Raw genomic sequence first — 24222 nt, 5'->3', positions numbered from 1 at the left:
ATGCATAAGGTGGGGTGGTTGCAGTTTTGGATCCAGTGGTTTTGCTGATCTTCAATTTTCTGGTCCTTATGGAATAATTTAGTCCCAACAATGATGTGTGGTCTTTTGGTGGCTATATCTTATGAAAGAAACAAGCAAACTTGTCATAGTAATTTTCACTTGGTGAATACCCTTATGAAGATGATATAAATACATGTATTAAGTGTTCACTGTTCATGAAATAAAAAGTAGTCATTTATGATTGAAGTTTGATGATCACTGAAGTGTATCTACTTGTAAGTCCAGTCTCCTGATCCGTCAAAGCTGAGAAAATGGTCATGAAACTGTTGGAGTTGTATTTTAAACAAATAAAGCAACTGAATTAACACAACAAAACCTTATTCAATGATGATCGATGGCCAACACTAAGAAATGTGATGCCAAGTTCTTTTAGTTCAGTATAGAATTCCAATTCTAGTTTTTCACTGAGAAAACTAGATGCTTCATCGAGAACTATACAAGTACAAAATCTAGTTACATGTATAGGATTATTACTGACTTACTGGCAAAAGGAGGTCTGTGATAAAACAGGCGAGCAAAAGCAACTTGCTGCATTTGTCCAGGAGACAGGATGTTATACCTTGGAAAAGGAAGAAGTAGTCTCAAATTACCATTGTCTAATAATATTAAACCATTCCCTATATATATCCTGAAGTATAAAAATTTCTAAAACTTTAAACTTGATAGATTCCTGAATTTTATAGCATCCTGAACTCTATATATTTCTAACTTATATAGATTCTGAACTCACACATGCCCACATGTAGACACACACACACACCATGCACACACACACGCACGCACGCACGCACGCACGCACGCACGCACGCACGCACGCACGCACGCACGCACGCACGCACGCACACAAACACACTCACCAGTTACCCTCTAGTGGAGAGTTCATGCCTCCTATCCTGTCCCTAAGTGGCACCTAATTTAATAAACACAAATTAATATTTTTTCCTGTATTAACAATTTCTCACTAGTGCAGCCATTCTCACTGCCTCTGTTAGTCTCTCTTCCCAGTGAACCTCTACCAAACACAATACATAATAATGTTATGCTGCGGCTGCATGAGATATTATGTGTATCACACATGTATGTGAGAATAAACCATAGAGGTCCAATAGACTTTTCTGCTTTCAAATCAATCGTGTAGACAAGAGTTAACAATATGAGAGAGAAGACTGTAAAGTCCTGTAAGAAATAAATGCAGAATGGGGGTTGAAGTGGATTATCTGAAGGAAAGCCATGATTAGTCTGGATGTCTTGTATTTGAGATATCACATGCCCACCTTGTGTCATAAAATGAAGTTTGAGGAAAATGCAAACAAGTCGAGTTTTTGCTTAGCAGGTCACATATTTCATTAACTAATTTAGCCACACAGTGATGAATGTTCAAAAATGTTAGAAGGCTTTTTATCCAACTGAACCAGCAAATTACCTATGACTGATCAAGGATATACAATGGACAATACTACTTCACAGGTAGATTACAATAAGCTCAAAAGTTTTGATTGTTTTTGATAACATGTCTGAGAACAACTCTTAACACAGCTGAAATTCAAAGCAATGTTTGTGTCATTGTTTCATCAAACATGGTTCTCAAGGAGTTTATATTTAAAGCTTTCAGACATGCTCTCTGATATGTTTGGATGTCTGTTCATGGTTTTTGTGATTAAATGCTCACATTTACTACATTATGTGCAAAGGACTTCTACAATCACTGTGTTACGACGTTAGACACTTTCCTGTCTCTCATATTATCAACTCTTGGTGTAATGCATTGTACACTCACCTCTATAAACGCTGTTCACTGTACCAAAATCATTTTCTATCATCTTGTCTTTGTTCATTTGATGAGGAAAGATGATCTATAGCCAATCAGATTTTACGTTTAAAATATTGGGCTCCACAAAGCAAATAGATATATCATGCATACAAATGTGAAATGCACTATCATAGTACTGTATATTAGGGATCATGCAGTTTTTGTCCAAAAATATCACCCTAAAACAGCCTCAAATTCCTTCATAACAGCTTGGCAGTATTGGTTAGGCATAGCCAAGCCCAAAAAATGCCTTCAGAGTGACCCCAAACCCTTCCAACAAGTTTCTACAGAATTTAAATTTTTTTCTATTTAACAGAATTTTATTCTAACTAACTAACTGATGCCTTCAGCCAAGCATAACTCAACAATGGGTAAGGCTACGGGCTTGATTCTTCCACTGTTCGACGTTGCTTCGTCCTGAGACGTACCTTTTCGCCAACCGCAGTACTTACAATGCACGTATCATGGACTTACCTTTGTCCTCCTTTGTGTTCTAGTTCTTTTCGCTGACAACGCAAGGTGTCAATTTGCGATAGCGCGATACGGCTTCCCTCTGGCTGTGTCATGGTTTTTGCCTGAATTTTCCATAGCGACTGGATTCATTGCAAAGAAGTTTGTAATGCTATGTAACGAGCGGAGCATAGCTACAAACAAAGCGTAATGGCCACCTCACTTTTCAGTGCGTAATTGATCATGTTTAGATGCAAAATTATTTTATGGAATGCCTGGAGCCATTCTTTCTTTTAATGTGGTACACGTGGATTCAGTTGTCATAATTGTGTTATTAAATAAGTAGAAGGAAAAATTAGGAATTTTAAGCTGGATTAGGGATCAAAGAACAAAAAAGCAGGGAAACAAGGGAACAGTTGAATAGGCTTGAGTACATTATGCTTTTTAAATTACCTATTATCTTTCTGGAAATTCTTTTTTTATTCACCTATTATTCCCAAATATTCCTGGAGTAATTCCTGGAATTGTAAAAGTCAAATGGATATTCTTCTGCAGCATAAAAACTATGCCCAAAGATCGAACTAAACTTGTCTGACTGTTCTATTAGGATGAGTGACTGCTCTATTAGAGTATCTCGATCTTTTGCCCAATTTTGTGCAGCAATGATTATGGATGTTCCCTTACAAATTTTTCTGCGATACTACACGAAAAATGTGTGAATTCTAATTAATTATTCCGGAAGATCACCCTATTATTCCGGAAGATCACCCTATTATTCCGGAATTATTCCTGATTCTTTTTATCACCAATTATTCCAAAAATTATTCCGGCATAATGTACGTATGCCTACAGCTGAAAGTTGTGAAACAAGGGAGGTTACCTATACCTGCAGATATACTAGTGGACATGTAATTCCTAATTCAGTCATGGTTATAGACTGAAGAGTAGGGATTAGATGTCCACTAGTATATCTACAGGTATATCAGGTATATGCAACCTCCCTTGTTTCACAACTTTCAGCTGTTCCCTTGTTTCCCTGCTTTTTTGTTCTTTGATCCCTAATCCAGCTTAAATTTCCTAATTTTTCCTTCTACTTGTTAAAACTAGATGATGATGCTTCTAATTATCGTCATATCACTGGGAGAACTATGCTGAGAACAAGGCAATTTAAACTTGTTTTGATCTCAATCATTTCTACTTCCTTACTAAACCATATGTTAAAGGCTCTATATATAAATTTAACTCTTCAATATCTAGATCTTCTAATGTACAATAGACTTGTAAACCATCCGAGAAGCTTTATAATTTGTGCACATGCACTCCAACTACAAGTTAGTTCTGCTCAATTAAAGAACTATGTGGTGAAAACTGTTGCATAATAGCATATCAGGGGAGGGGGGGGGCGACAAGCATGTACTCGTTCTTATTGCTTCGCGTTAAATTTTATTAGAAACGCCTGGGCCTACTCAACAAATTGGTGGTTATTTCAACTTCGTAGTCCTTAGGATGAAGGAGTTATGGGTCTATTTATAAAGGGCACCCGTAACATGCGTTTTTTGGCAATATATTAGCCATTCAGTAATAAAGGGTTAAAGAACTATGTGGTGAAAACTGTTGCATAGTGGCATATCAGGCAAGAATGATTGTATATGGTCATTAAAAGCTTGTTGTAACCCTTCGTGGGAAGTCCGTGACTACCATTCTTCATTATTACAGTAGGACCTCGATTATCCGAACAGTAGTGGTGACTGTTCTATTAGGGTATTTTGTCAACAGGTGTATGTTCTATTAGAATATTTTGTCACAGGTGTATGTTCTATTAGAGTATTTCAACAGAGCTCTGTATATAAATGTATGGGCTTCAGTTATCCGAACAAATTCACTTATCTGGACACTTTTATGATTTAGTTGACACAAAGGTGTTCGGATAATGGAGGTCCTACTGTACTTTAAGTCTACAGTGGAACCTCAGCTATCCAGACCCCACTTATCCAGATTCTCGGTTAACCGAACTATGGAAAAGACTGCTCTATTAGAGTAGTGACTGTTCTATTAGGGTAATTAACAATATTAAATTTTTTGAAAATGTTTTTTTGTGCTATTTTAAGCTTATTTATACACAGTTTCAGAGATATGGACTTTTCAGACTTATGGACTACCCCTGGTTCCAAGGGGTTCAGATAACTGAGGTTCCACTGTACTGGAACCATTTATAGTCGCAAAATTCACATCACTGTAAAGTACAGATAAAACAGAACCTGAATATCACTTAATCCCTGGTGATCCTCACCATCCGTATAATGTACAGGACCTATTGGGCTCACATGAAATGTTATCTGATGTAGCAACTCTTTTACTAGTACACGTGACACGTGTTGTACTCCCCCCCCCCCCCCCCCCCCCGATAGCATATGCTAGAATGGTATTCATTTGTAATAGTAACTGTGACATTGAAACAGAAACTACACTTATAACAATTGCAAGAAATTTTAAATTTTAGTAGATAAGACAACAGTATAGCCATGACTGAATAAACGTCCACTAGAGGTGTAGATTCATTGCTATGATCTCAAAGTCAAATGTAAAATTTCTAATTTTTCCTTATACTTCGCATCATTTTCCACTATGCCCCGCTTGTTATACAGCATTACACACAAGGAACAGTACAAGACGCACCTCTACAATAAATTTATGGAAATTAGTGGTGTGAGCAGTGAAGAAATCAACCTCATAGCCTTATCTACAGTAAATTACGCTTGCCAAAGCATTTGTTAATTGATAAAAATTGAATTTGATAAAACGTACACTAGTATAGCTGCATGTGTAGGCAACTTCATTACCTTTATTTCGATTACCCCTTAAAATTCTAAAATTATACTAGAAGAGTTCACAAAAATTTCACCTGTTCGGTAAGAGAGCCAGTAATGAGGAATGGCTGCTGTGGTAAGAACATCACTCCAGTGTTACCGATATCCACCAACAAATCACAAAAACCTATCAATAAAAGATAAAGTACTACCATGCCACAGTACATACATACTGTATTGCATACAAGAATAATGCTGGATCATTGCTAATAAAATTATACTTTCCTTACGGTGCTGACTTTAGTGCAGTTGAGATACAAGGGGCACAGCATATCATATCGTATGTTGATAATGGTTTTGTCATTAGCAATTTGAAGGGACTCAAAAGTTACAGGAATCTTACTGAAAAATTATTTCATGAAATTGAGAAAGCCAAACTATAGTACAACTATTCCTTACAAAATAACTTATGACTCATACCTGCAAATGGCTGCCATAGTCCACCGAATACACGAACGAGAGAACTTTTGCCGCTACCTAGTATATAGCCACACTCAACAAAATTATTATCAGCACAAATGATACACATACCAACTGGTCCATACAATAACACACACTCGTCCTTTTTCCACACGAAATTCAAATCTAACAGTAAAAAAATATATTTAAAGTAAATAATCTATAACGAAAGCAAAATACCAATTATAGAAAAGTTTAAAATCAAAGGAAAATTATTTCAAATACGTACCTCTAATTAATGGTAAATCCCATCCTGGAGGTGCCAATGACAGACTTGTAGTGATCAAGGCTTGTTTATCAGGCCTGAAGACCAGTCAAAATCACACCACCTTCTTAATATAAAACTGAACACTCACGAGCTTGGTGGAGATTTACATGTAGCAGCGATATAAACTGGCTTTTCCTTCAATTTTCTACTGCGCTCAATTATTTCTAAACTCTCCAGTAATTCACCTATCCTAAATAAATACACAAATCCAGAGGTTAAATACATTTACTGTAAAATCATACTAGCATCTTGTGCTTTACCATAACAAATTTAATCAGATATATTTACATATTTCATGAATTACCTGTGGGTGTAACCTGCAATGTCAGAGAAGTTAACTGCCAAGTCTGTTAGTCTTGAGAATGAGTTGAGCAAATAGAGAGAGAAGAATGTATTCTATAGTGAGATAAGATATTTCCATATACAATAAATTCCTGTTGAATTACACTACAAATTAATTTTATGTTTCACAGATACAGCAGCCCAGTGTTGTTACAAAATCCTGCGATGTTAGTTGTATAAAATGCTCTAGACTCCTGTAATTGTCCAACAGTCAGAGGCAATAATTTGAACACTTTTACCATTTCTTGAGACACGGAGAGTCCACTGTACAGAGCAGTCTAATAGAACAATCAAATGTAGCTGAGAATGATTCAAGAAAATTCGACCTCACCTGCCAGGTCACTATATACTAAAAAGCCACAAGGAATCAGTGGGGTGATAATATAGATGAAGGAGGATGTTTTTCAAGGTGGTTTGTAGGCATTTTTTTTGCAAAAAAAAACAAAAACATCCTGTTATGAAACCACTATTGTGGCTCATGTTACTATAGGGTAAAAATACCTGAAACATAAGATCAATCTAGTATGGCCTAAGCACTATATAAGCTCTGCTAGGTGACCTATCTAACAAACTAACCTGTAAAGACTAGGTTACAAATACGTATCGAGTTATCTAAACTAAACTGACAATACAAGTACTCTACACAGTTCTATAATGAAATATTCTACATTCATATAATGCAACATGGTAACCAAAGGAAGCAATGATCACTGCACTGAGTCAAGACACAATACACACAAAATAGACAACTGTACTTCACTAATGGCAGCTGCTAGTTCAGGTGCTGTAAGTGCTGCGTATCGGTCAAAATAAAGCACCTCTAGTCCCAGTATACCAAATATTACTGGAGTACTCAAGTAGTCAAATATGTTGATAGACACTGTTGAGGGTGCACATGACGCCAGTAGCATCTCCACAATACGGTGTGTTCACTTACAATTTAATGGCAAACTCCAGTGAACCACATTCAACATTGCACGCAGTAGTTTCTATAAGTGAGATAATTGATATGTATGTACACACATGCACACGTATACAAAACCACAGGTACTTTAGGATTATGCATGAAACAAGGAGCAAACTGTTTTGCCACTTGATTTTCTGTCGAGTCTTCAATTCAGTGTAATATGAAAAGTTTTCACTGCATATAGCGGAACCTTATTCTCGCTCCCAGACCACAAGGGTCTGGTGACACACAATACAAACTCTTGGCAGTGATGTATATCATATGACAGGAATTCATCAGTCATCAATCATTTGTATACTTTCATGCGACTAGAATTCACTTTCACTGACTCCTTTACTGGTGACAGCCTACCAGAGCTTCTTTACCATAGCATCATGGGTCCTAAGCAACACTATATCATCATTAAAGATTGAGCTCACGCCTCACAATGACATAATATGTGATGTCATATATTATATATTGTTTTACAGCCAATCCTTTTTATTGCGTGTCATCAGACCCTCGTGGTGTGGGGGTAAGACTAATGGAACCTGAATTAATGGTCACTTGAATTTAAGTGGTCACGTTTGTATAATGACCATTGTCACAAGGTCACAAATATTTTCCCGTACAAATGTATGCATTGTGGTCTGCATTAAGCAGTCACCTGTTTAATCACACAATGACCAGCCAAAAATTTGCCTAAGAATCACTGTATCATACAGTACGATAGTACCGTGTACTGTATATTAGTGATCATGAAGGTCTGGCCAAAAATGCCACCCTAAAACCAGCCTCACAGTACCTTCAATATGACCTGAAACGTTGCTATATATATATATATATATATATAATATATTTAATTATTCAGGGGAATTTTCTGACTAACTGATGCCTTAAGACAAGTGTAACTCAATAACGGCTAAAGCTACAGGCTTGATTTTTTCATTATTTGATGTTGCTTTGGCCTAACAGGTGCCTTTTGATATACTGCAGTACATACAAAGCATGCTTCATGGACTTACCTATGCTCTCTTTCTCTTCCATTTATCTTCGTAGACAGTGAAAGGCGTTGATACGAAGCGTCATGGCTACTTCACTATTTCAGTAATTGATAATTGCGGCGAGTACTCAGACAAAAATAATAAGCTTGGCACCATTCTTTCTTCTAAATGTGATATGCGCAGGTTCACCAGTCATAATGTTACAAAAAAAAGTGAACATAGGTGTAGCAACCTTGGGGGGGCTGGAGTCCCTCTGGAGTCCCTATTGATTTTCTAATTTTAGTTTGCAAGATACTCTAATAAAACAGTCAGTTGTTCTGATAGAGTCCGTGCGCAAAATAGCCTTCAGAACTGATCTCAGAAAGTCCAGTGGGGGCATGCCTCCAGACCCCCCTAGGGACATGCTTTGCATGCTGGCACACTGCTGGAACAGAGCTTCCCTATCTAAAAATATCTTGCTACGTCTATGCTACATTAGCCCACAAGTATCACCAGGAGCCCATAAGCACTACAAGGCGTGAAACCATGTGCTAACAGCTGTCGAATTCCATCAGCAGTAATTGTATTTCATACAGAAAGCCACTAATAGTACTGAAATGTCACTAGCCACAAAATTGTTACACTGTAGTGGGCTTGTATTATTAAATCTGTACCTGTGTGAGGTAAGTTCCAGTGACAGCTTTTTCCAAGCTCACTGGCTAGTCAAACAAGTGGTTTGGGGCCTTGATAGAGCCCTGGCCAACCAAGAGATGGATGCATGTGGCTGTACAACTCTGTGGTATTGGATAATGATTTCTGCTGTAAATTTCCTTTCTACTTTTGAGCCCTGAATGGCACATAACTTAATACTTGTGACCGGTTTTGAGACAGTCACAATTGTCTATTTACAGAAGTCATCACCACTAAATGCCAGGTTTTTCTCTATAACAGCCACCTGTACATACAGGCCAAAACTTTCTGGCACGAAGGTGATCATTATACACAGGTTCCTTGTACAAGCACACATGTTATATGCATACAGTAAAACCTATTCTAAAAGACCCTCCCTGTAAATGACACGGTGCATTAACTACTCAAGTTTCTGAACACAAGTTTACCTTTAAAAAAAGGACAACCCCTAATAACAGTAAAATTTTGCCTAAAGAGGTTGCTCCAAAGTGTTCATTAAACAGAGGTTCCAACGTAGACGCACGCACACACGCGTACACACACACACACACTACAAACATACATACAGTGGAACCTCGCGTAGGTAGAGACCAGGAGTTTACACACACAAATAAACATGTCATTACTATACCATTTGTACACATGCAGTTAAACAACACATGTACAACTCAGTTCCTTACCTGTAACAGTTTATCACCTTTAGCAAGTACAGCACTTCCTCCACTAATACACAACACAACACAGAGTACAAGTTTCCATACACAACCACACAGGACATGAATGTACACTAAACAGGTTTGTGCCAACTAACTACAACATAACAGTTGGGATATTTTACAGGTTATGCATTATCCTCTGTGGTCCTAGAGTTAGTGCAACCCAAATAAGGCAAAAGGTTAAATTAATAATAAATCATGAACAAGTTTATTGTTTCACACACACATACATGTTCACTATGCCTGTTCACTATGCCTGTACCCTTTCCACAACAAACCAACAACACTAACCGATAAAGGGCAAGTGATTCGGACTTGTTCCTGACTTGGACATGATGAAACCTGCCACAAACTAATGTCAACCTCTGCACAGCAACCACCTCTAATACCTGAAGTCTCCTTCTTTAGCTTCTTGTTTGAATACCAGTGAAGCAATTGGACTAATCAAAAACTTGTTAAGCACCGTGCTTATCAGGAAAAATCCAAATATCAGTAGAGGGCTCTCATAACCAACACTAAAGAGATATCCAACAGAATTTACTTTCTGTCACGTACTACGTAGTGTGCCTACTTCTTAGTAGTCTGATAAGTATAGAAAGCTACTACTAGTGGAGCAATCACCAAGTCTGGCATGGCCTGGCTGAGTTGGTCACAAAATCGGTCAACATCTTGAGTGATTCGTTGATCACTAAAATACATAAACCAGCTAACCATACGGTCCTAAAAAAAACACTCACGGATTATCGATGTCTTTGTTGCTGTTTATGACAAAATAGTTGATGTCAATAAAGTAGCAATTGTGTATAGCTTTTGTGATAAGTCCCCTCCAACGAACGTGTAATATTCCACTCACAAACAATGAAGCACTCTTACACTAAACGGTTCAAGACATTAATAAAATGTCAGACTCCACTTTTCTTACCACAGCTGTGAAAAAAGTGACCAAGGATGCAAACAGCAGTGTGCGTTTGAATTCGGATCTATTTTTGGTGTCTATTGCTAGATAAAAGTCACCAGTGATTCGTCCTGTGTTTGAGATATTTACTTCCTCTGTAAAAGTAAACAAAACCTGTTAAGTTGTGATACGTACCAGTCCGCTTCCTACCAGCTATCTTGACGAATATCAGAAACAGAAAGAACAGCAATGTCTTGGATAGCAAGCAAGGAAACATCAACTTGGAAATCATGAAAAACCGCTTTAAAAATAACAAATCAAACCTGTACAAGAGAGTTTACATAAACCCAGGCAGCTGCGTGCAGGTGATTCAAGTTCGCTTACCCTCGTTTGGTGGTTCTTTTCAAATTCTTCTGCTCTATACGCTCAGTAAATTCCTCTGGAAACTGTAGCTCGGTGTCTGAGTCGCTAACAAGAAGTGGTATTCGCTGCTCATCCATTTCGCCCGCCTTCTCCATTCTCCACAGCTCATTCGTAGCACGAGAGCTTGCACGTGTGTGTCACCCTGTGGAGCATGCGCTTTTATATACCGGTATATTATAAGTATGCGGTAATATCCTGGTCCGTTTTGTTAAATGAAGGTAAGTCAATGTTGCTGTTTTGCAGTTTTGTAATGCACAACACACCTATTGTGTCGTTGTAACATTAGTGCTAACTTGTAGGTGATATAATACATCAAAAGTATTTAAATACACAACGTGTGAATTATAAATACAGCTAGTTGTATTTGTAAATATGCAATTACACATGTCATCTATTATAGGAAATAATTATGTTGGGTTGAAAACCATATTATTTCCTGCGCATCAACTGATTTTAGACTTTTGCACATATACGCCTGAGTGCAAATTAACCAATCCTTTTCATGATGTAACTGCATAAGATATAATTGCACTGAAATGAGGTTACACCCAGGATTCATGTCGTTCAAAATCTTGTGTCAAAGAATTGTTACATTCCTATCCACAATTTCCTTTCTGTGTAGCTAAATTCCAGTAACATACTTTCTATAGCTCACAGTAGGTGATTCACTTTTTCATCCAAATGGTTGTTATTAGGACAGACCATCTGATTGTATTGAGTGTAAGATAGTCGGATGTGGTGTATCATTTGCTGTCACATGTTATGCCTTCTACGAGAGGAGCCGACTCCCGCCTGGCAATAAAAACCGTCACTGGTATGCATTTATTGGAATTGGTGAGGTCTAAGATCTTAGTATACTTTTTAATATTACTTGTGTTCTTTTATTTACAGGTATGGCAAGCTTGGGCATTGCAAGACTTGTATATTGACCAAAAAAAAAAAAAAACTGATTGAAATTTTAAAATATATACAATCTGTTTGGTAGTGTTCTGAAAGCAGATTATTTTACTCTACATCCTGCAAATAATATAATTTACCTAGTAAGCTGTGCCCCCCTTGGCCTCTGCTAAATTAAACCTTCCCCAACCATTCTTCCCCAGATGTTCTTCATAAATATATATATATATTTCTGTATAAAATATATTACTGTTCTTTGCTAGTCAGTAACATGTGTTTAGCTTTGATTTCTTCTACTATGCTTGGGTTAGCAAGTGTCGATACATCACCTAATTGGTCGTACTCGCTTGCTGCCACTTTACGTAAAATCCTTCTCATTATTTTACCAGAGCGTGTCTTGGGCAAGCCAGGCACAATCTAGATAAACAGATAATAATGTGACAATTTAGTAACAGATTGTAAACACTTACTAGAAAGACATTGGGCACAGCAAAAGCTGCAATCCACTTTCTAACTAGTTTCTCCAAGTCTTCAAAGATTACTTTTTCATCATCCTTGACTCCATCCTTTAGTATAAGGAAGGCAAACACTCCTGCAGAAAATTATATCACATTTTTAGGTAAAACAGTAATCATCCATTTCTCTTTACCTTCTCCGAATATTTCGTGAGGGTATCCAACTACAGCTGATTCAGCAATTCTGTGGTCTTTGTTCTAGTGTGAAATGTAAATACTTCTAGTGTGTCAGCCAAACGTAACATCCTACCATGGCACTTTCTACTTCAGCTGTTCCCAGCCTGTGGCCCTTAGCATTGATCACATCATCCACTCTGCCAGTGATTTGGTAGTGACCATCAGCATCACGGTAAGCTCCATCTCCAGTGAAATACACTCCTATAACATGACATGTGGACTGTATCAATGGAGAGCAAAGCTTATGCATGGTATGTACCACTTGCAATAGATATTCTTACAATACACATCAGGGTGTGGCTTATCATCGGTAAATAAGCTGTGGCTTACAATAGGTATCAGTACATATAAGGGTGTAGTTTAAAACATGTGCATACCAGGGTGTGGCTTAGAGTAGGTATCAGGGTGTAGCTTGAAACACGTGCATACGGCTTATAATAGGTATCAGGACATATCAGGGTGTAGCTTAAAACATGTGCATACCAGGGTGTGGCTTATAATAGGTATCAATGAACCGCTGGTGGTCTCCATAGATGGTACGAGCCATTCCCGGCATGGGCTCGTTGATGCACAAGTGACCAGTGATGTCATTACCCTTTAATAGCTCACCCTGAAAACAACAGCAGTGACAATTAAAATGTCATGAGAAACAAGTCCATACCTCTTTACTGTATAATACTGGTTCCACTCCAAAGAACGGAGACATAGGGAACCCAGGTTTGGGTGTGGAGTGGTCTGAAGATGGTCGCGGTGTGATTGCAATACCACCGGTTTCTGGAAAACAACTGGGTATATATGACATTCTCACAGAATAATAGAACTCACCTGTTTGAAACCACGTGTCTACTACAGTACACTTATCACTGCCAACAGTACTGTGGTACCATTTCCATGCTGTCCAGTTCAGTGGCTCACCAACTACAAATATATATATATATACATTTACATGTGTAATATGAATACTTGAAAATGAGGGCAACCTTCATGATTCAGACAATTACATACAATTATTTTACTTCTTGGTTTGATAAGGACACTACTGGTTGGTCCCAAGGTAAACTGTAATATCTCTGTGGTTTTGATATTTCAAGTTGTCTGAAAAGGTGTTACTTTCAAAAGGGATTTATTCTGTAAATGACTTGATATGTAAAAATTCACAAATCATTAGTACTAAGATAGCTAGTTACATAGATACATAGGCCAAAGACAATTGAAAATTTCAGCTTTGTAAAAATGTCCCTTGAAAACAACCCATTATAAGGTACACGCATGGCACATACACGCACGCACGCACACAGACACACTCACCACATCCCAGTACCCGTAGAGTGTCTCGATTGTATGGGGTCACATGTTCATTCCCACACTTGATCAACAACCTGAGGGCTGTGGGTGCAGTGTAGAACTGAGTGATTTTCAGCCGATCCACCATCTCCCAGTAACGACCTGGAATGGAACACATTGTGTTGTACTAGGTAACTACTGTATTAGTTAGTTAGCAAGCACTGCTGTATTTCAGGTGATTTGTACTAGGAGAACAGCAAACACACACATGCTAAATTAATGGTGTACAACAGGAGCCTCTGCCTGATATCAAGAGTTCATAATATATATACTGAGGAGAGTATCCTACTCTCATATACCCCTATAGAAGGGAGTATCGTGAAGTTATGATGTAACGACAAGATGTTGCAGTTTGTGACATATATGCAGCCATAAAAGTGCAAGAATCGTTAGCACCATTTCACACTCGCAACACTCAGGATAGCAGTATTCGCGAATGGCTTAGCAAGAAACACCTACGAAGTGGTCTTACCCCATGAAGGAACGATTGTAATTCGGTGAGAAACGCTTAGAGCTGGAGAAAATTCGGTTGCTAGCGACGTTGTTAGGCACGCGTTCAATCGATACCCTGTTCAACTAATGACATCATTAATTATACAAAGAAAAATGGGCGAACTCAGAAGTGCTACATCATAACTTCACGATACGCCCTTCTACAGGGGTATATGAGAGTAGGATACTCTTCTCAGTATATATATTATGAACTCTTGCTGATATATAGTCCCATTTTTTGTTAGGTTAGGTAATCCAAAGGCTGCAGCACATGTTGCTGTCAGACCTTCAGTACTGGCCACTGTGGAAGCTCTAATAATAATAATAATATGCACATGCAATGCAACATAACACACATATGAATGCACAAACAGACACAATGTCATGCAGCTGTAGACACATGCATGCACACGCACACGCACACACACTATCCACTACGCATACGTATACACCACACAAGCTACTGTACACTTGATTAGCTATTTCACAAGCAAAAGTTAATTTTTGTGCTAGGAATTTCTAGAGCTTGAGTTTCCACGAAAATTTATTTTAATAAAAAAAGTGGGTCAGTCAGGCCCGTGAAACAACTAATCAAATTGATGTGGCTTTACTATACTAACCTGCGTCAGGATAAACTGGAGTGCTCTCAAATAATACACATGTTGCACCAATCCCCAGTGGACCATACACGACATAAGTGTGACCCGTTATCCATCCAATATCAGCCACACAAGCAAACACATCACCAGGACGATAATCAAACACGTGCTGCAAGTAAGAGAAACAACAGTCCATACTTCAAAAAGCTTTCTCTACACAAAAATTTTTCATTGTCCATTCAACTTAACTCATGAAAGGGTGACACTACACCTAGCTAGTGTTGAGAGTGTCACAGAATTTGTATTTTATATCTGAAAAGAATGAAAGCTGATCCTAATGTTTTTGTTTTCTTTTTGTTTTTTTGCAAAAGAGGTTCTGTTGTTAAGACATTCCATATTACATACCTCTATTGTCATTCCAGCATATAGCAAGTATCCAGCTTGTGTATGTACAAGACCCTTGGGCTTTCCTGTACTCCCAGATGTGTATAGCATAAATAGTGGATCTTCACTATCAAGTGGCTCCACTGGGCAAGTAGTAGGCTGCTGCTTCATCGCCTATATGTGTATTTAAATACTCAAAGTGTATTCAGAAATTCACTGCACCTCTTCTAAGTGAACATCCCGTCCATCCACCCATGGCACTTGTACTCCAGTTCGGTGCATTACAAACACGTTCTTGACACAGTCACAACCAGCTACTGCACTATCGACTGTCTTCTTCAGCTCAATAGCCTTTCCTCCTCTAATACCCTGATCTGCTGTCACCACAATCTTACAAGAAGCTGGTAAAAACAACAATCCCATAATTACAATAACAATGTGAAAACAATATAAAAAGCAGTAAAGTTATGTGCACTTACCATCTAATATTCTACTCTTCAAAGCTTCAGCACTAAATCCTGCAAACACCACACTGTGGACAGCTCCGATACGTGCACATGCCAACATCACTGCAGCTAGGAGAGGTGTCATGGGCATGTAGACGGCAACCCGATCGCCTTTCACAACCCCATACTGCTTAAAAGTATTAGCAACTTGACATGTCATCTCTAACATTTGCCTGTGCGTCAATTATTAAGATTTTCATAATAAATACACTAAGGTATCACTCTCCAAAGATACTTTACTGCAAACAGGCTCAATGCTGCCTAAATGTTAACAAGATTATACGGTAGTACAAGGCTTGCTACAACCAATGAAACCCACGACTTGTCACAAGGATGTCAACAACCAGCTGCTACAAAATTTTCAGCTGGTTCAGGAGCTGATTATAAGAAAAAACTCAGCTGCTTACTACTTCATAGTAACTAAAATTAAAAACAGATATCACAAGAAACCTTATCTAAGAAAAATTGTATAACTGTCAGTTAACACTATATTCACCAACAACTCATACACACACATAATACAAATTCAATCGACTTACTTGTATGTTATTGTTTCATGGTCACCTGTCTTATCTTTTTCCCAAATAAATGCAACACGGTCTGGATGTTGCTCAACTTGTCTGTCCAGGCAATTGTCTAAAGCAAATTTTATAGTGAAAAAATCTCAATGTGCCAATTAATTGCAGCCCCAATATTCCTAGCAATTAAAACTTTAGCTAGTTGAGTGTGTAGAGTTGATGCTTTCATAGCGAGGTTCATAGTATGCTTCTCAGCTCACCTGAAACGTTCAGTTTTCCGCCTAAAAACCAGCTAATCTTTCCAAGTTTCAAATCACAATCCTTGACCGTATCGAAGTCCTTTATCCAGCGCAGCCGTTTCCTGGCCAGAGTACCCCAGAATCGGTCCGGGTTGTTAACACTTTCAGCGTATAACGCGTCATGGTTGGAGTCTACAAAGTGAGGCTCTATCGGTACCGCCATCGAGCAATAACGTTTACGGCCGTAAAAAAATCCGTATAACTTTGTACAAATGTAACCTTAAAAGTTTAACCTTTATCATATACTTTAAGTACTCTATTATCTATGATATTATTAACCTTTTATATTATATAAACAAGTACGCACATTTATATATATTGCAATAAAATTTTAACACATAAGGCACATCCAATTGGATGCATTCTGATTTTCATCCTCAACAACATCTTCATATGTTGGAAGACCGTGAGAACTGTAAGATTCATCTCCTATAGTAACATGATGATAATGACGAGAACAATGTTATATAAGTGATTACCTGTGGGTAGTACATCTCTTATATCTGTTGGTAAGTGATGCCACAATAATACATGGATCCACCGACTGACTTCAAGCTACAACAAAAACCACACTGTAAATTACATCAAGAGTTCATAATATATATACTAAGGAGAGTATCCTACTCTCATATACCCCTGTAGAAAGGCGTATCGTGAAGTTATGACGTAACGACAAGATGTTGTGGTTTGTGACGTACGAGCAGCCGTAAAAGTGAAAGTATCGTTAGCACCATTTCACACTCGCGACGCTCAGAATAGCCGTATTCGCGAATGGCTAAGCAAGAAACACCTACTAAGTGGTCTTAAGCCATGAGGGAACGATTGTAGTTCGGTGAGAAACGCTTAGAGCTGGAGATGATTTGGTTGCTAGCGACGTTGTTAGGCACGCGATCAATCGATACCATGTTCAACTAATGACATCATTAATTATACAAAGAAAAACGGACGAACTCAGAAGTGTTACGTCATAACTTCACGATACGCCTTTCTACAGGGGTATATGAGAGTAGGATACTCTCCTTAGTATATATATTATGAACTCTTGATTACATATAATAGCAAAGACAACGTATACCTTGCCTATTTTGCAGTAATTACATTGTATTGATCAGTGCAAACACCATTTATAAACAATAACTTATAATATCTGGTATTAGATCACTTGATGTCAACACGTACAAACATTTAAGCACTGCAGCATTGCTGTTACCATATGCACGGAAATTATAATTCAACAAATTCACACTTCATCATATTTGACAAATAAATGTTGATGAAAATTAAGAGCTTGTAGATTTAAAAAAATCTACTTTTAAAAGTGCTTATGGGCATTTAATTTGACGAACTTAAATTTGACAAATTAAGCTGATTGTCAAACCTTTCTTACGTCAAAATTTCTTTGTGTAAAAGATGAAGGATAAAATAATATGTAAAGTATTATGTAATCGGAGTAGCTGGTAGTGTACTCTTTGAGTATGGACCAGTGTGGGTGAAGTATTAATTGGCAGGAGAAGTTAACATGTCTAGGTTTATTCACCCCTGTAGGCCTTTGATGGCACATCATGACATTGGTATATCAAGTACTATCAATGCCCAGATCAATGCCACAATGACACTTGTTTTGTCCAGAAAGTAAATAATAGTAAGGATATTTCATTTTTGGCTCTGCTGATTTTCAGCTTACTTACTATTTAGTAAGCCCATTACAGGTTTTCTGTTGCAGATACTGTAGTAACCTCAGACATCAAGGAAATATTACATAAAAATTTCTAAGGCACTGGAACAAGATGGTTTCTTGAATCTTTATGAATAAAACGTAATTGCTACCTAAAATTGAGTGAGACCAGTTTTCATCTCTACTTGTACGTAATCACTAAAATGTAAGCGTAATATCCATGTACTGTATTTATCTGTGTAAAAGCCCAGCCTTTATTTCCTATAAGATATTTTGGACCTAGCCTTTATGGCATCTATTCAGGCCCAGGCATTTATTTGTTAGAGTAAATGAGGCATAGGATAAAGTGGTACACAGAGTGCTTATATAATTTACTTAACAGTTTGGAATCTTCACTTGCAGCAATGAAACACAAGATGAAGCAGTATAGACTCTAGTATAGCACACAACTCTGATTTAGCACCTCAGTGATTAAACAGACCCAGGTGTATATTCCAAAGCTTGGCAGAAGTACCTGACATACAATTGAGCCCAACTGCATATAAGGTGTATAATAGCACTACTATCAGTGTTCAGGAATGCATTAACGAGAAATGGAGGTATTATATACAAGTTATATCCCTCCAAGGAGGGATATAACCTGTATATACTACCTGCGCTTTGGCCATTAGTGTAAACATATTTACTACTTTAGTTTATTCATGGCTAGTAAAGTAAGTACTTTAGTGCACTTGAATGTCTTTATATTAGTTTGACACCAGGCGGGGTATTGACTGGGTGTGGCACTTAATTGACTAGGCCATTATAGACATATTCACTACTTTAACTTATTCATGGCTAGTATAGTAAGTACTTTATAGTGCACTTAAGCTTCATTATGAGCTGCTCAACTTACATTTGGGCTTCCTGTGTTTAACTGTGTACCCACAATCAAAGCGATCTGCATGCTCATGTCAACACACTTACGTTCAGCCTCTCAGCACCTTGTCGTTGCTCTTACAACATTATCCACTACTGAAATCCATATGGTCCCATATAAATACACTCGCAAAGCATTCCTGCAGTTTCCCACACTTGTAGGTGAGTTACCCAAGTGGACTATATTGGTTGTAACATGGGCACTTGTGATTTGGCCCCTCGTGCTCGTGCGTATATTTCAGGCAAATCACTCGTGTCCATGTTACAACTACTACATACACCCCCTGTATATGGTGAGGTTTGTTGTTCAAGCTGGCTAAAATTAACACACTCTAGGAATCACTGGGGTAATAAGACTCATCAAGGCAGAGATTATACCCTAATAGAACAGCCATTTGCTCTGGACAGTGAAGCTACACCTATTAAACAAAGACCCAGTGGCACTAAGAGGTGGCAACTACAATGAGGTGATCTAATTCACCCTCCAGGGGTACTCTTAAATAAAAGGAGATACTCAGTGTCAGGTGAGGAATGGAGGGTGAAAACTGATCCTCGGACAAGGAAACCAAACAAAACAAGAGAGCATGTGTGCATGCTGTGTGTGTGTGTGTGTGTGTGTGTGTGTGCGAGATGGTACAATGTCGTGCTGCTCATTGGGTCAACTCAGACTTCAGATATAACAGCAGTGCTCATCTACGTTGGCAGATCTACAACGGCTTTCCCTATGATATGTAACAGTACCAAGGTTAAAATTCTTCTACTTTACTATTCCTCATCAGTCCTAATAATTCCTAGCTACTCTTCTAACACCACCTATTCCAACCAGCACCACCACCCTCTCCATTTTGAGATTAGAACAAATCACAGCTCTACCCTAGATCTATCCATGATTGCAACAATCTACCCACTGTCACTACTGAATCCCAATGTGCACAAGTACTTTTAGATAAACCATAATTTGATTGACATTTATTTGCCTTTCTCTCTCTTCTTTTTCCTAAATATATCAGTTTGTCAACTGTACTTTTCAGTACTCATAATCATCATATGTGTGTGCATGCGTGTGTGTGTGTGTGTCCAAACATGGAAATTTTCATCCCATCTCTGAAAATTCAAGTCTGGCAGGGTCATTTAGATGTAAACCTGCAGTCCACTTAACAGCCATCCAAGTAAACATCAGAAAACTAGCTATAATGTTCAACTTGAATGTACATATGCATGTTAGGTCTCTTACTTCTGTTATTGTCATCAATCGACACTTTTAAAATATCAATAAAATCATATTATCTTGTTATTTGAATTGGTAGGATGAATGGCAGTGACATTGTTTTGATGTACACTGTATGGACATAACATGAGTAATAAAATAGTGGCCTAGAGTGTATTGCTGCCAGCTTTCTGTTTGCAATAAGACTTAACCTGCTTAACCCTTTCATGGCTATAACCGGATTTATCCGGCACGACGGTATAAAACACACGCTGAATGTAATTCCAACACACTAGCATTTCTATTGTGCATTTCATAGTACGATGCGCTAACCCTGAAGCAGGCATGCCCATAGAGGTCCCGTTTCTGGGATAACCGGATAGTTCGCGCACTATTGCGGGTTTATTACATAACCCGGTAAAACTTTTCTCTTGAAAATAGGGTTATTTCATTTATATTTGAGTTGATAGTAATGTTATGAACAAAGATACATCGTTATAGATAGGCTAAGACAACCGGCAAGTAGCTGTGGATGGTTTTTTAGATGTGTGGCGTGATTCAATCGTGTGCGTATACACATGCGTGACACTGGATTTGTGATAAAACTCGGAAGAAACCAGCCACAAAGATGATGATTCAGTAAGGAAACAATATAAAATAGTTTCATACACCGTAACACTTATTTGTAGATAGTTTATTAGTGGCCGCCTGTTTCTCAAGGCTGCTTTTAGCGTATTTTGTAGTTTTGTTGTTTCATAATTACTTTGTGGTTTTATTTACGTAAACAAAAACAACCCAGTCGAGATTGTTGGTCCACTGCGTTTACGTAGAAGTATAGTAACCAAGTGTAGTGTACAGTGAGGCTTATACAGCATGATTCGGCGTGCCTTGTAAAGTGTGCCGGGAAATTCAGCCATGAAAGGGATAATTATTTAATTAACAAAAAGACCACTGCATTCTCAACAAAAATGGAATTGGAAACTTTAAATTGTGTATATCAACTCCAATATCAAGAGCATCAAACAAAATAATCCGTTTAGAGATTTTTATCCTATTCACTTAGATTTACTATGTACGATCATTGTACTCCATAACTTAATGACTCAGTAGACAGAACCCTCATAATAGCCAATAGGTAAGTCCCATATTACACGTAGAGCTTCAGTATTGCCAGTATGTATACAATTTCACTGAAACATGGATGACAAGAAACTCACTTTTGAACTTCCTTCTAGTAGCATATTTGCTCTATGGGTAAATTCAATTTCAAATTTGCAAGAGTCACCAGCTCCATAAGGGCCGGCTCTTTTGATAGAACTACGTACAATACTCTCCTTAGGGACAGTACTCTAGCAGCAATTTATACATATCATACAGTCCCTTACAACTTATACACCACCTCACTTCTTTGCTTTCGTACACGTGTAGGTAAGCACGCTGTAGTGATAAGTAACACGGTTTCCATGTCTTGCTGAAACCGCCGTGGTACATTAGTAAAGGACCTTCTTTCTGTACGTGAGAATGAAATTTTATACTCGTGAATATTTCTATCGATTATACAACTTACAGTTAATGGAGCCGGTGAAGACTGCATCGTGTTAAACTGTCCAGTATATATGCTAACATAGCATGACTAAAACTCTTCTTTTTTCCGAGCTTTTTTCGTTTTTAATATGCCAGTAAGTTTGTTTCTAATTAATGATCACCAACGTATCGGCGAGTGATGTAATTGTCACGTGTGTTGTCACAAGACCGTTGAATTTGCTGACTCTCCACAAAATGACAAGATACACATCAATATAACGGCTTTTTCCAGCCAGCATGAGAGTACCGGCTGAGACTAAGCATGGCACTGGGAGGCATTTTCTATAGCTAAACGCACAGAAAGTCAGTGTTGTTATTGTTGTTGTTATTATCTACTTTACCAGTTAGGCACTGGAGGGTGTACACAGAAGGCAGAGCCTGTTCGAGGTGTTTACCCATAGCCTAGGAGCCGTGTTAAAAATCATATTAAAGGGAAAACTATTAATCATGCAGCTGGCACATTGCATGCGTAGCTTTACTTCAGAGAGTAGCCACTAAGATTCTGCAGTATTGCTAGTCAGTAACAGGTTCAGTATACTAGCCACTATATAGTTCAGCTTATCTAGCTGAGCTGAGTAGGCCACTAGAGACAGGCCGGTCCGCTAATTCTATTAGAACTGATTACTGAGCTATATATGAATGCCTGAAGTATTTAGCTGATCATTATGGACACTAGCAGCTAAGTTCGCTTTATGATTGTGATCTTTTTGCCCTGACTTGAGCATATCAGTGTCTTCATCACCTCAGTAGCTACTCCTTCCCACACTGAACTCAAATTAACTGAAGAATCCCCCAGTGACTAGCTAGCTTCTATTTGCACAATGCACATATGAAACTGTACACAGGAGAGAGAGACACAGACTATAGTTAGCCATATTCTGCATAGTAGTGGCATGCGGTAAGTGCTGGCTCATTAGCTAACAAAACTACTGACTAACTATTTGTTTATTTATAAGCTACTGTGCATGTAGAAACTCTACAGAACATGACACACAGATATAAAGTGATCACTTAATACTAAATCTACATCTAGCTGTGATTCTCCTTATATAGGAACTTGAGTGTCAACATTTAATACCATAGTGAGCTGTAGTAGCTAGACCAAATCATTGAACTTCAAATTTATTTAGGTGGTGAATCAGATGTCATCAGCCATGATAAGTGGCCTAGCTACACAATCATGACATCTGAGTTTCACACAACCGCTGAGCTAGTTTAGTGGACTGGTTTTTTGTGACCTCATGCATGCACAGCAGTACATGCACTTGTGTGAAGCACATAAAGCAACATCACCAAAGACCTAAACAGTTTTCTCAGCTGTAGCTAGGTGGTTTTGTACAGTTTCAAGCTAATGCCGGATTGACAAGTCCACTTGCACTGCTTAACGATGATATATATACTGCAGCTAGCTCAGTATAATAAACTGTCTTGATATAAAGATGATGATGACTGCTCTAGGCTAGCAGCCTCATTCCGGCCTAATTAAATTTGTTGCCTATAATTGGCTGTGCTTTGACTGCCGGATATATATTTCCGGGCCGTAATTTTTTGCATTCAGCGAAGCCAGTTTGAGGCTATAAGTAGCGATCCAACCAACCAATTTTTCGCACATATTTTTGCTACTTAAATTACACACCTTCAATAAATGTTTCACAAGCTGCCGTTCCAGTTAATGGTAGTCAATGCTTCATACTTCGTAATGCACTTTACTGGATTAAAATCCATGCGGTATTTATTGAAATATGTCAAATCAAAGTTTGAGAAATAAAAATCCCCAAAGGGATCCCATACAAATAATTGCATACGTAATTCTAGCTAATTGGAAAAATGCGGCACCGGTGATAGCCAAAGTTTCCGAGTGTTTCCGCGTGAACCTATGGCTGATGAGGACGAAAAAAGTGTTCCTGGGCAAACCCTATACGCTGATTTCGATTCTGCCATGTGTTTTTTGATTGGAGGACGATTGAAGTTGGATTACGACGAAAATATGGCTCTTTAAAAGGTAAATCGCCAACTAGCACTGTTCAGAATCCAGCATTACAATCTCCCGGGACTTCAAGGCATCCCTCTGCATCGATGCAAGTATAGTTTGAAAGTGAGCAGTTTGTTGTCTTGTGCGGAATTGCAATATAAGGTTCAAGCATAAGGTTGAACGTAATCTTTTCAAAAGTGGAGACTGGCACGTGATACCAGCCTTG

The 24222-nt window shown here is 38.2% G+C and overlaps 3 protein-coding genes and 1 long non-coding RNA gene across 4 annotated transcripts; 1 reads left to right on the top strand and 3 right to left on the bottom strand.

The window, feature by feature from the left end:
- Positions 1-152: 152 nt before the first annotated feature.
- Positions 153-11063, bottom strand: LOC136268241 (lysosomal cobalamin transporter ABCD4-like). The gene is made up of 22 exons (XM_066063522.1): positions 10871-11063; positions 10697-10809; positions 10514-10641; positions 10329-10465; positions 10163-10279; positions 9981-10106; positions 9883-9933; positions 9556-9598; positions 7194-7245; positions 7012-7136; positions 6219-6310; positions 6003-6104; positions 5876-5949; positions 5719-5772; positions 5608-5664; positions 5223-5314; positions 1838-1913; positions 1023-1072; positions 918-970; positions 543-619; positions 377-492; positions 153-323 (listed from the first exon to the last, which is right to left on the bottom strand). Exons 1-22 carry the CDS (start codon positions 11002-11004, stop codon positions 270-272), a joined length of 1923 nt encoding a protein of 640 aa, XP_065919594.1. The 5' UTR covers positions 11005-11063; the 3' UTR covers positions 153-269.
- Positions 11027-12223, top strand: LOC136268243 (uncharacterized). The gene is made up of 3 exons (XR_010706952.1): positions 11027-11127; positions 11605-11743; positions 11801-12223. It is a non-coding gene; the product is annotated as an uncharacterized lncRNA (long non-coding RNA).
- LOC136268240 (acetyl-coenzyme A synthetase 2-like, mitochondrial) lies at positions 12013-16852 on the bottom strand. Its single transcript, XM_066063521.1, has 14 exons — positions 16602-16852; positions 16363-16459; positions 15797-15996; positions 15540-15718; positions 15339-15491; positions 14955-15102; positions 13807-13944; positions 13324-13416; positions 13160-13272; positions 12982-13108; positions 12572-12699; positions 12456-12519; positions 12277-12398; positions 12013-12223 (listed from the first exon to the last, which is right to left on the bottom strand). Exons 1-14 carry the CDS (start codon positions 16801-16803, stop codon positions 12053-12055), a joined length of 1935 nt encoding a protein of 644 aa, XP_065919593.1. The 5' UTR covers positions 16804-16852; the 3' UTR covers positions 12013-12052.
- Positions 16853-16909: 57 nt separating this feature from the next.
- LOC136268242 (uncharacterized) lies at positions 16910-22171 on the bottom strand. The gene is made up of 5 exons (XM_066063523.1): positions 22008-22171; positions 21845-21949; positions 21658-21789; positions 17120-17195; positions 16910-17069 (listed from the first exon to the last, which is right to left on the bottom strand). Exons 1-5 carry the CDS (start codon positions 22032-22034, stop codon positions 16972-16974), a joined length of 438 nt encoding a protein of 145 aa, XP_065919595.1. The 5' UTR covers positions 22035-22171; the 3' UTR covers positions 16910-16971.
- Between the last annotated feature and the right edge of the window lie 2051 nt (positions 22172-24222).

Source organism: Dysidea avara, chromosome 10, assembly GCF_963678975.1.
Source record: "Dysidea avara chromosome 10, odDysAvar1.4, whole genome shotgun sequence".
Taxonomy (NCBI): domain Eukaryota; kingdom Metazoa; phylum Porifera; class Demospongiae; order Dictyoceratida; family Dysideidae; genus Dysidea; species Dysidea avara.
This window is presented reverse-complemented; position numbering and strand designations above follow the sequence as displayed.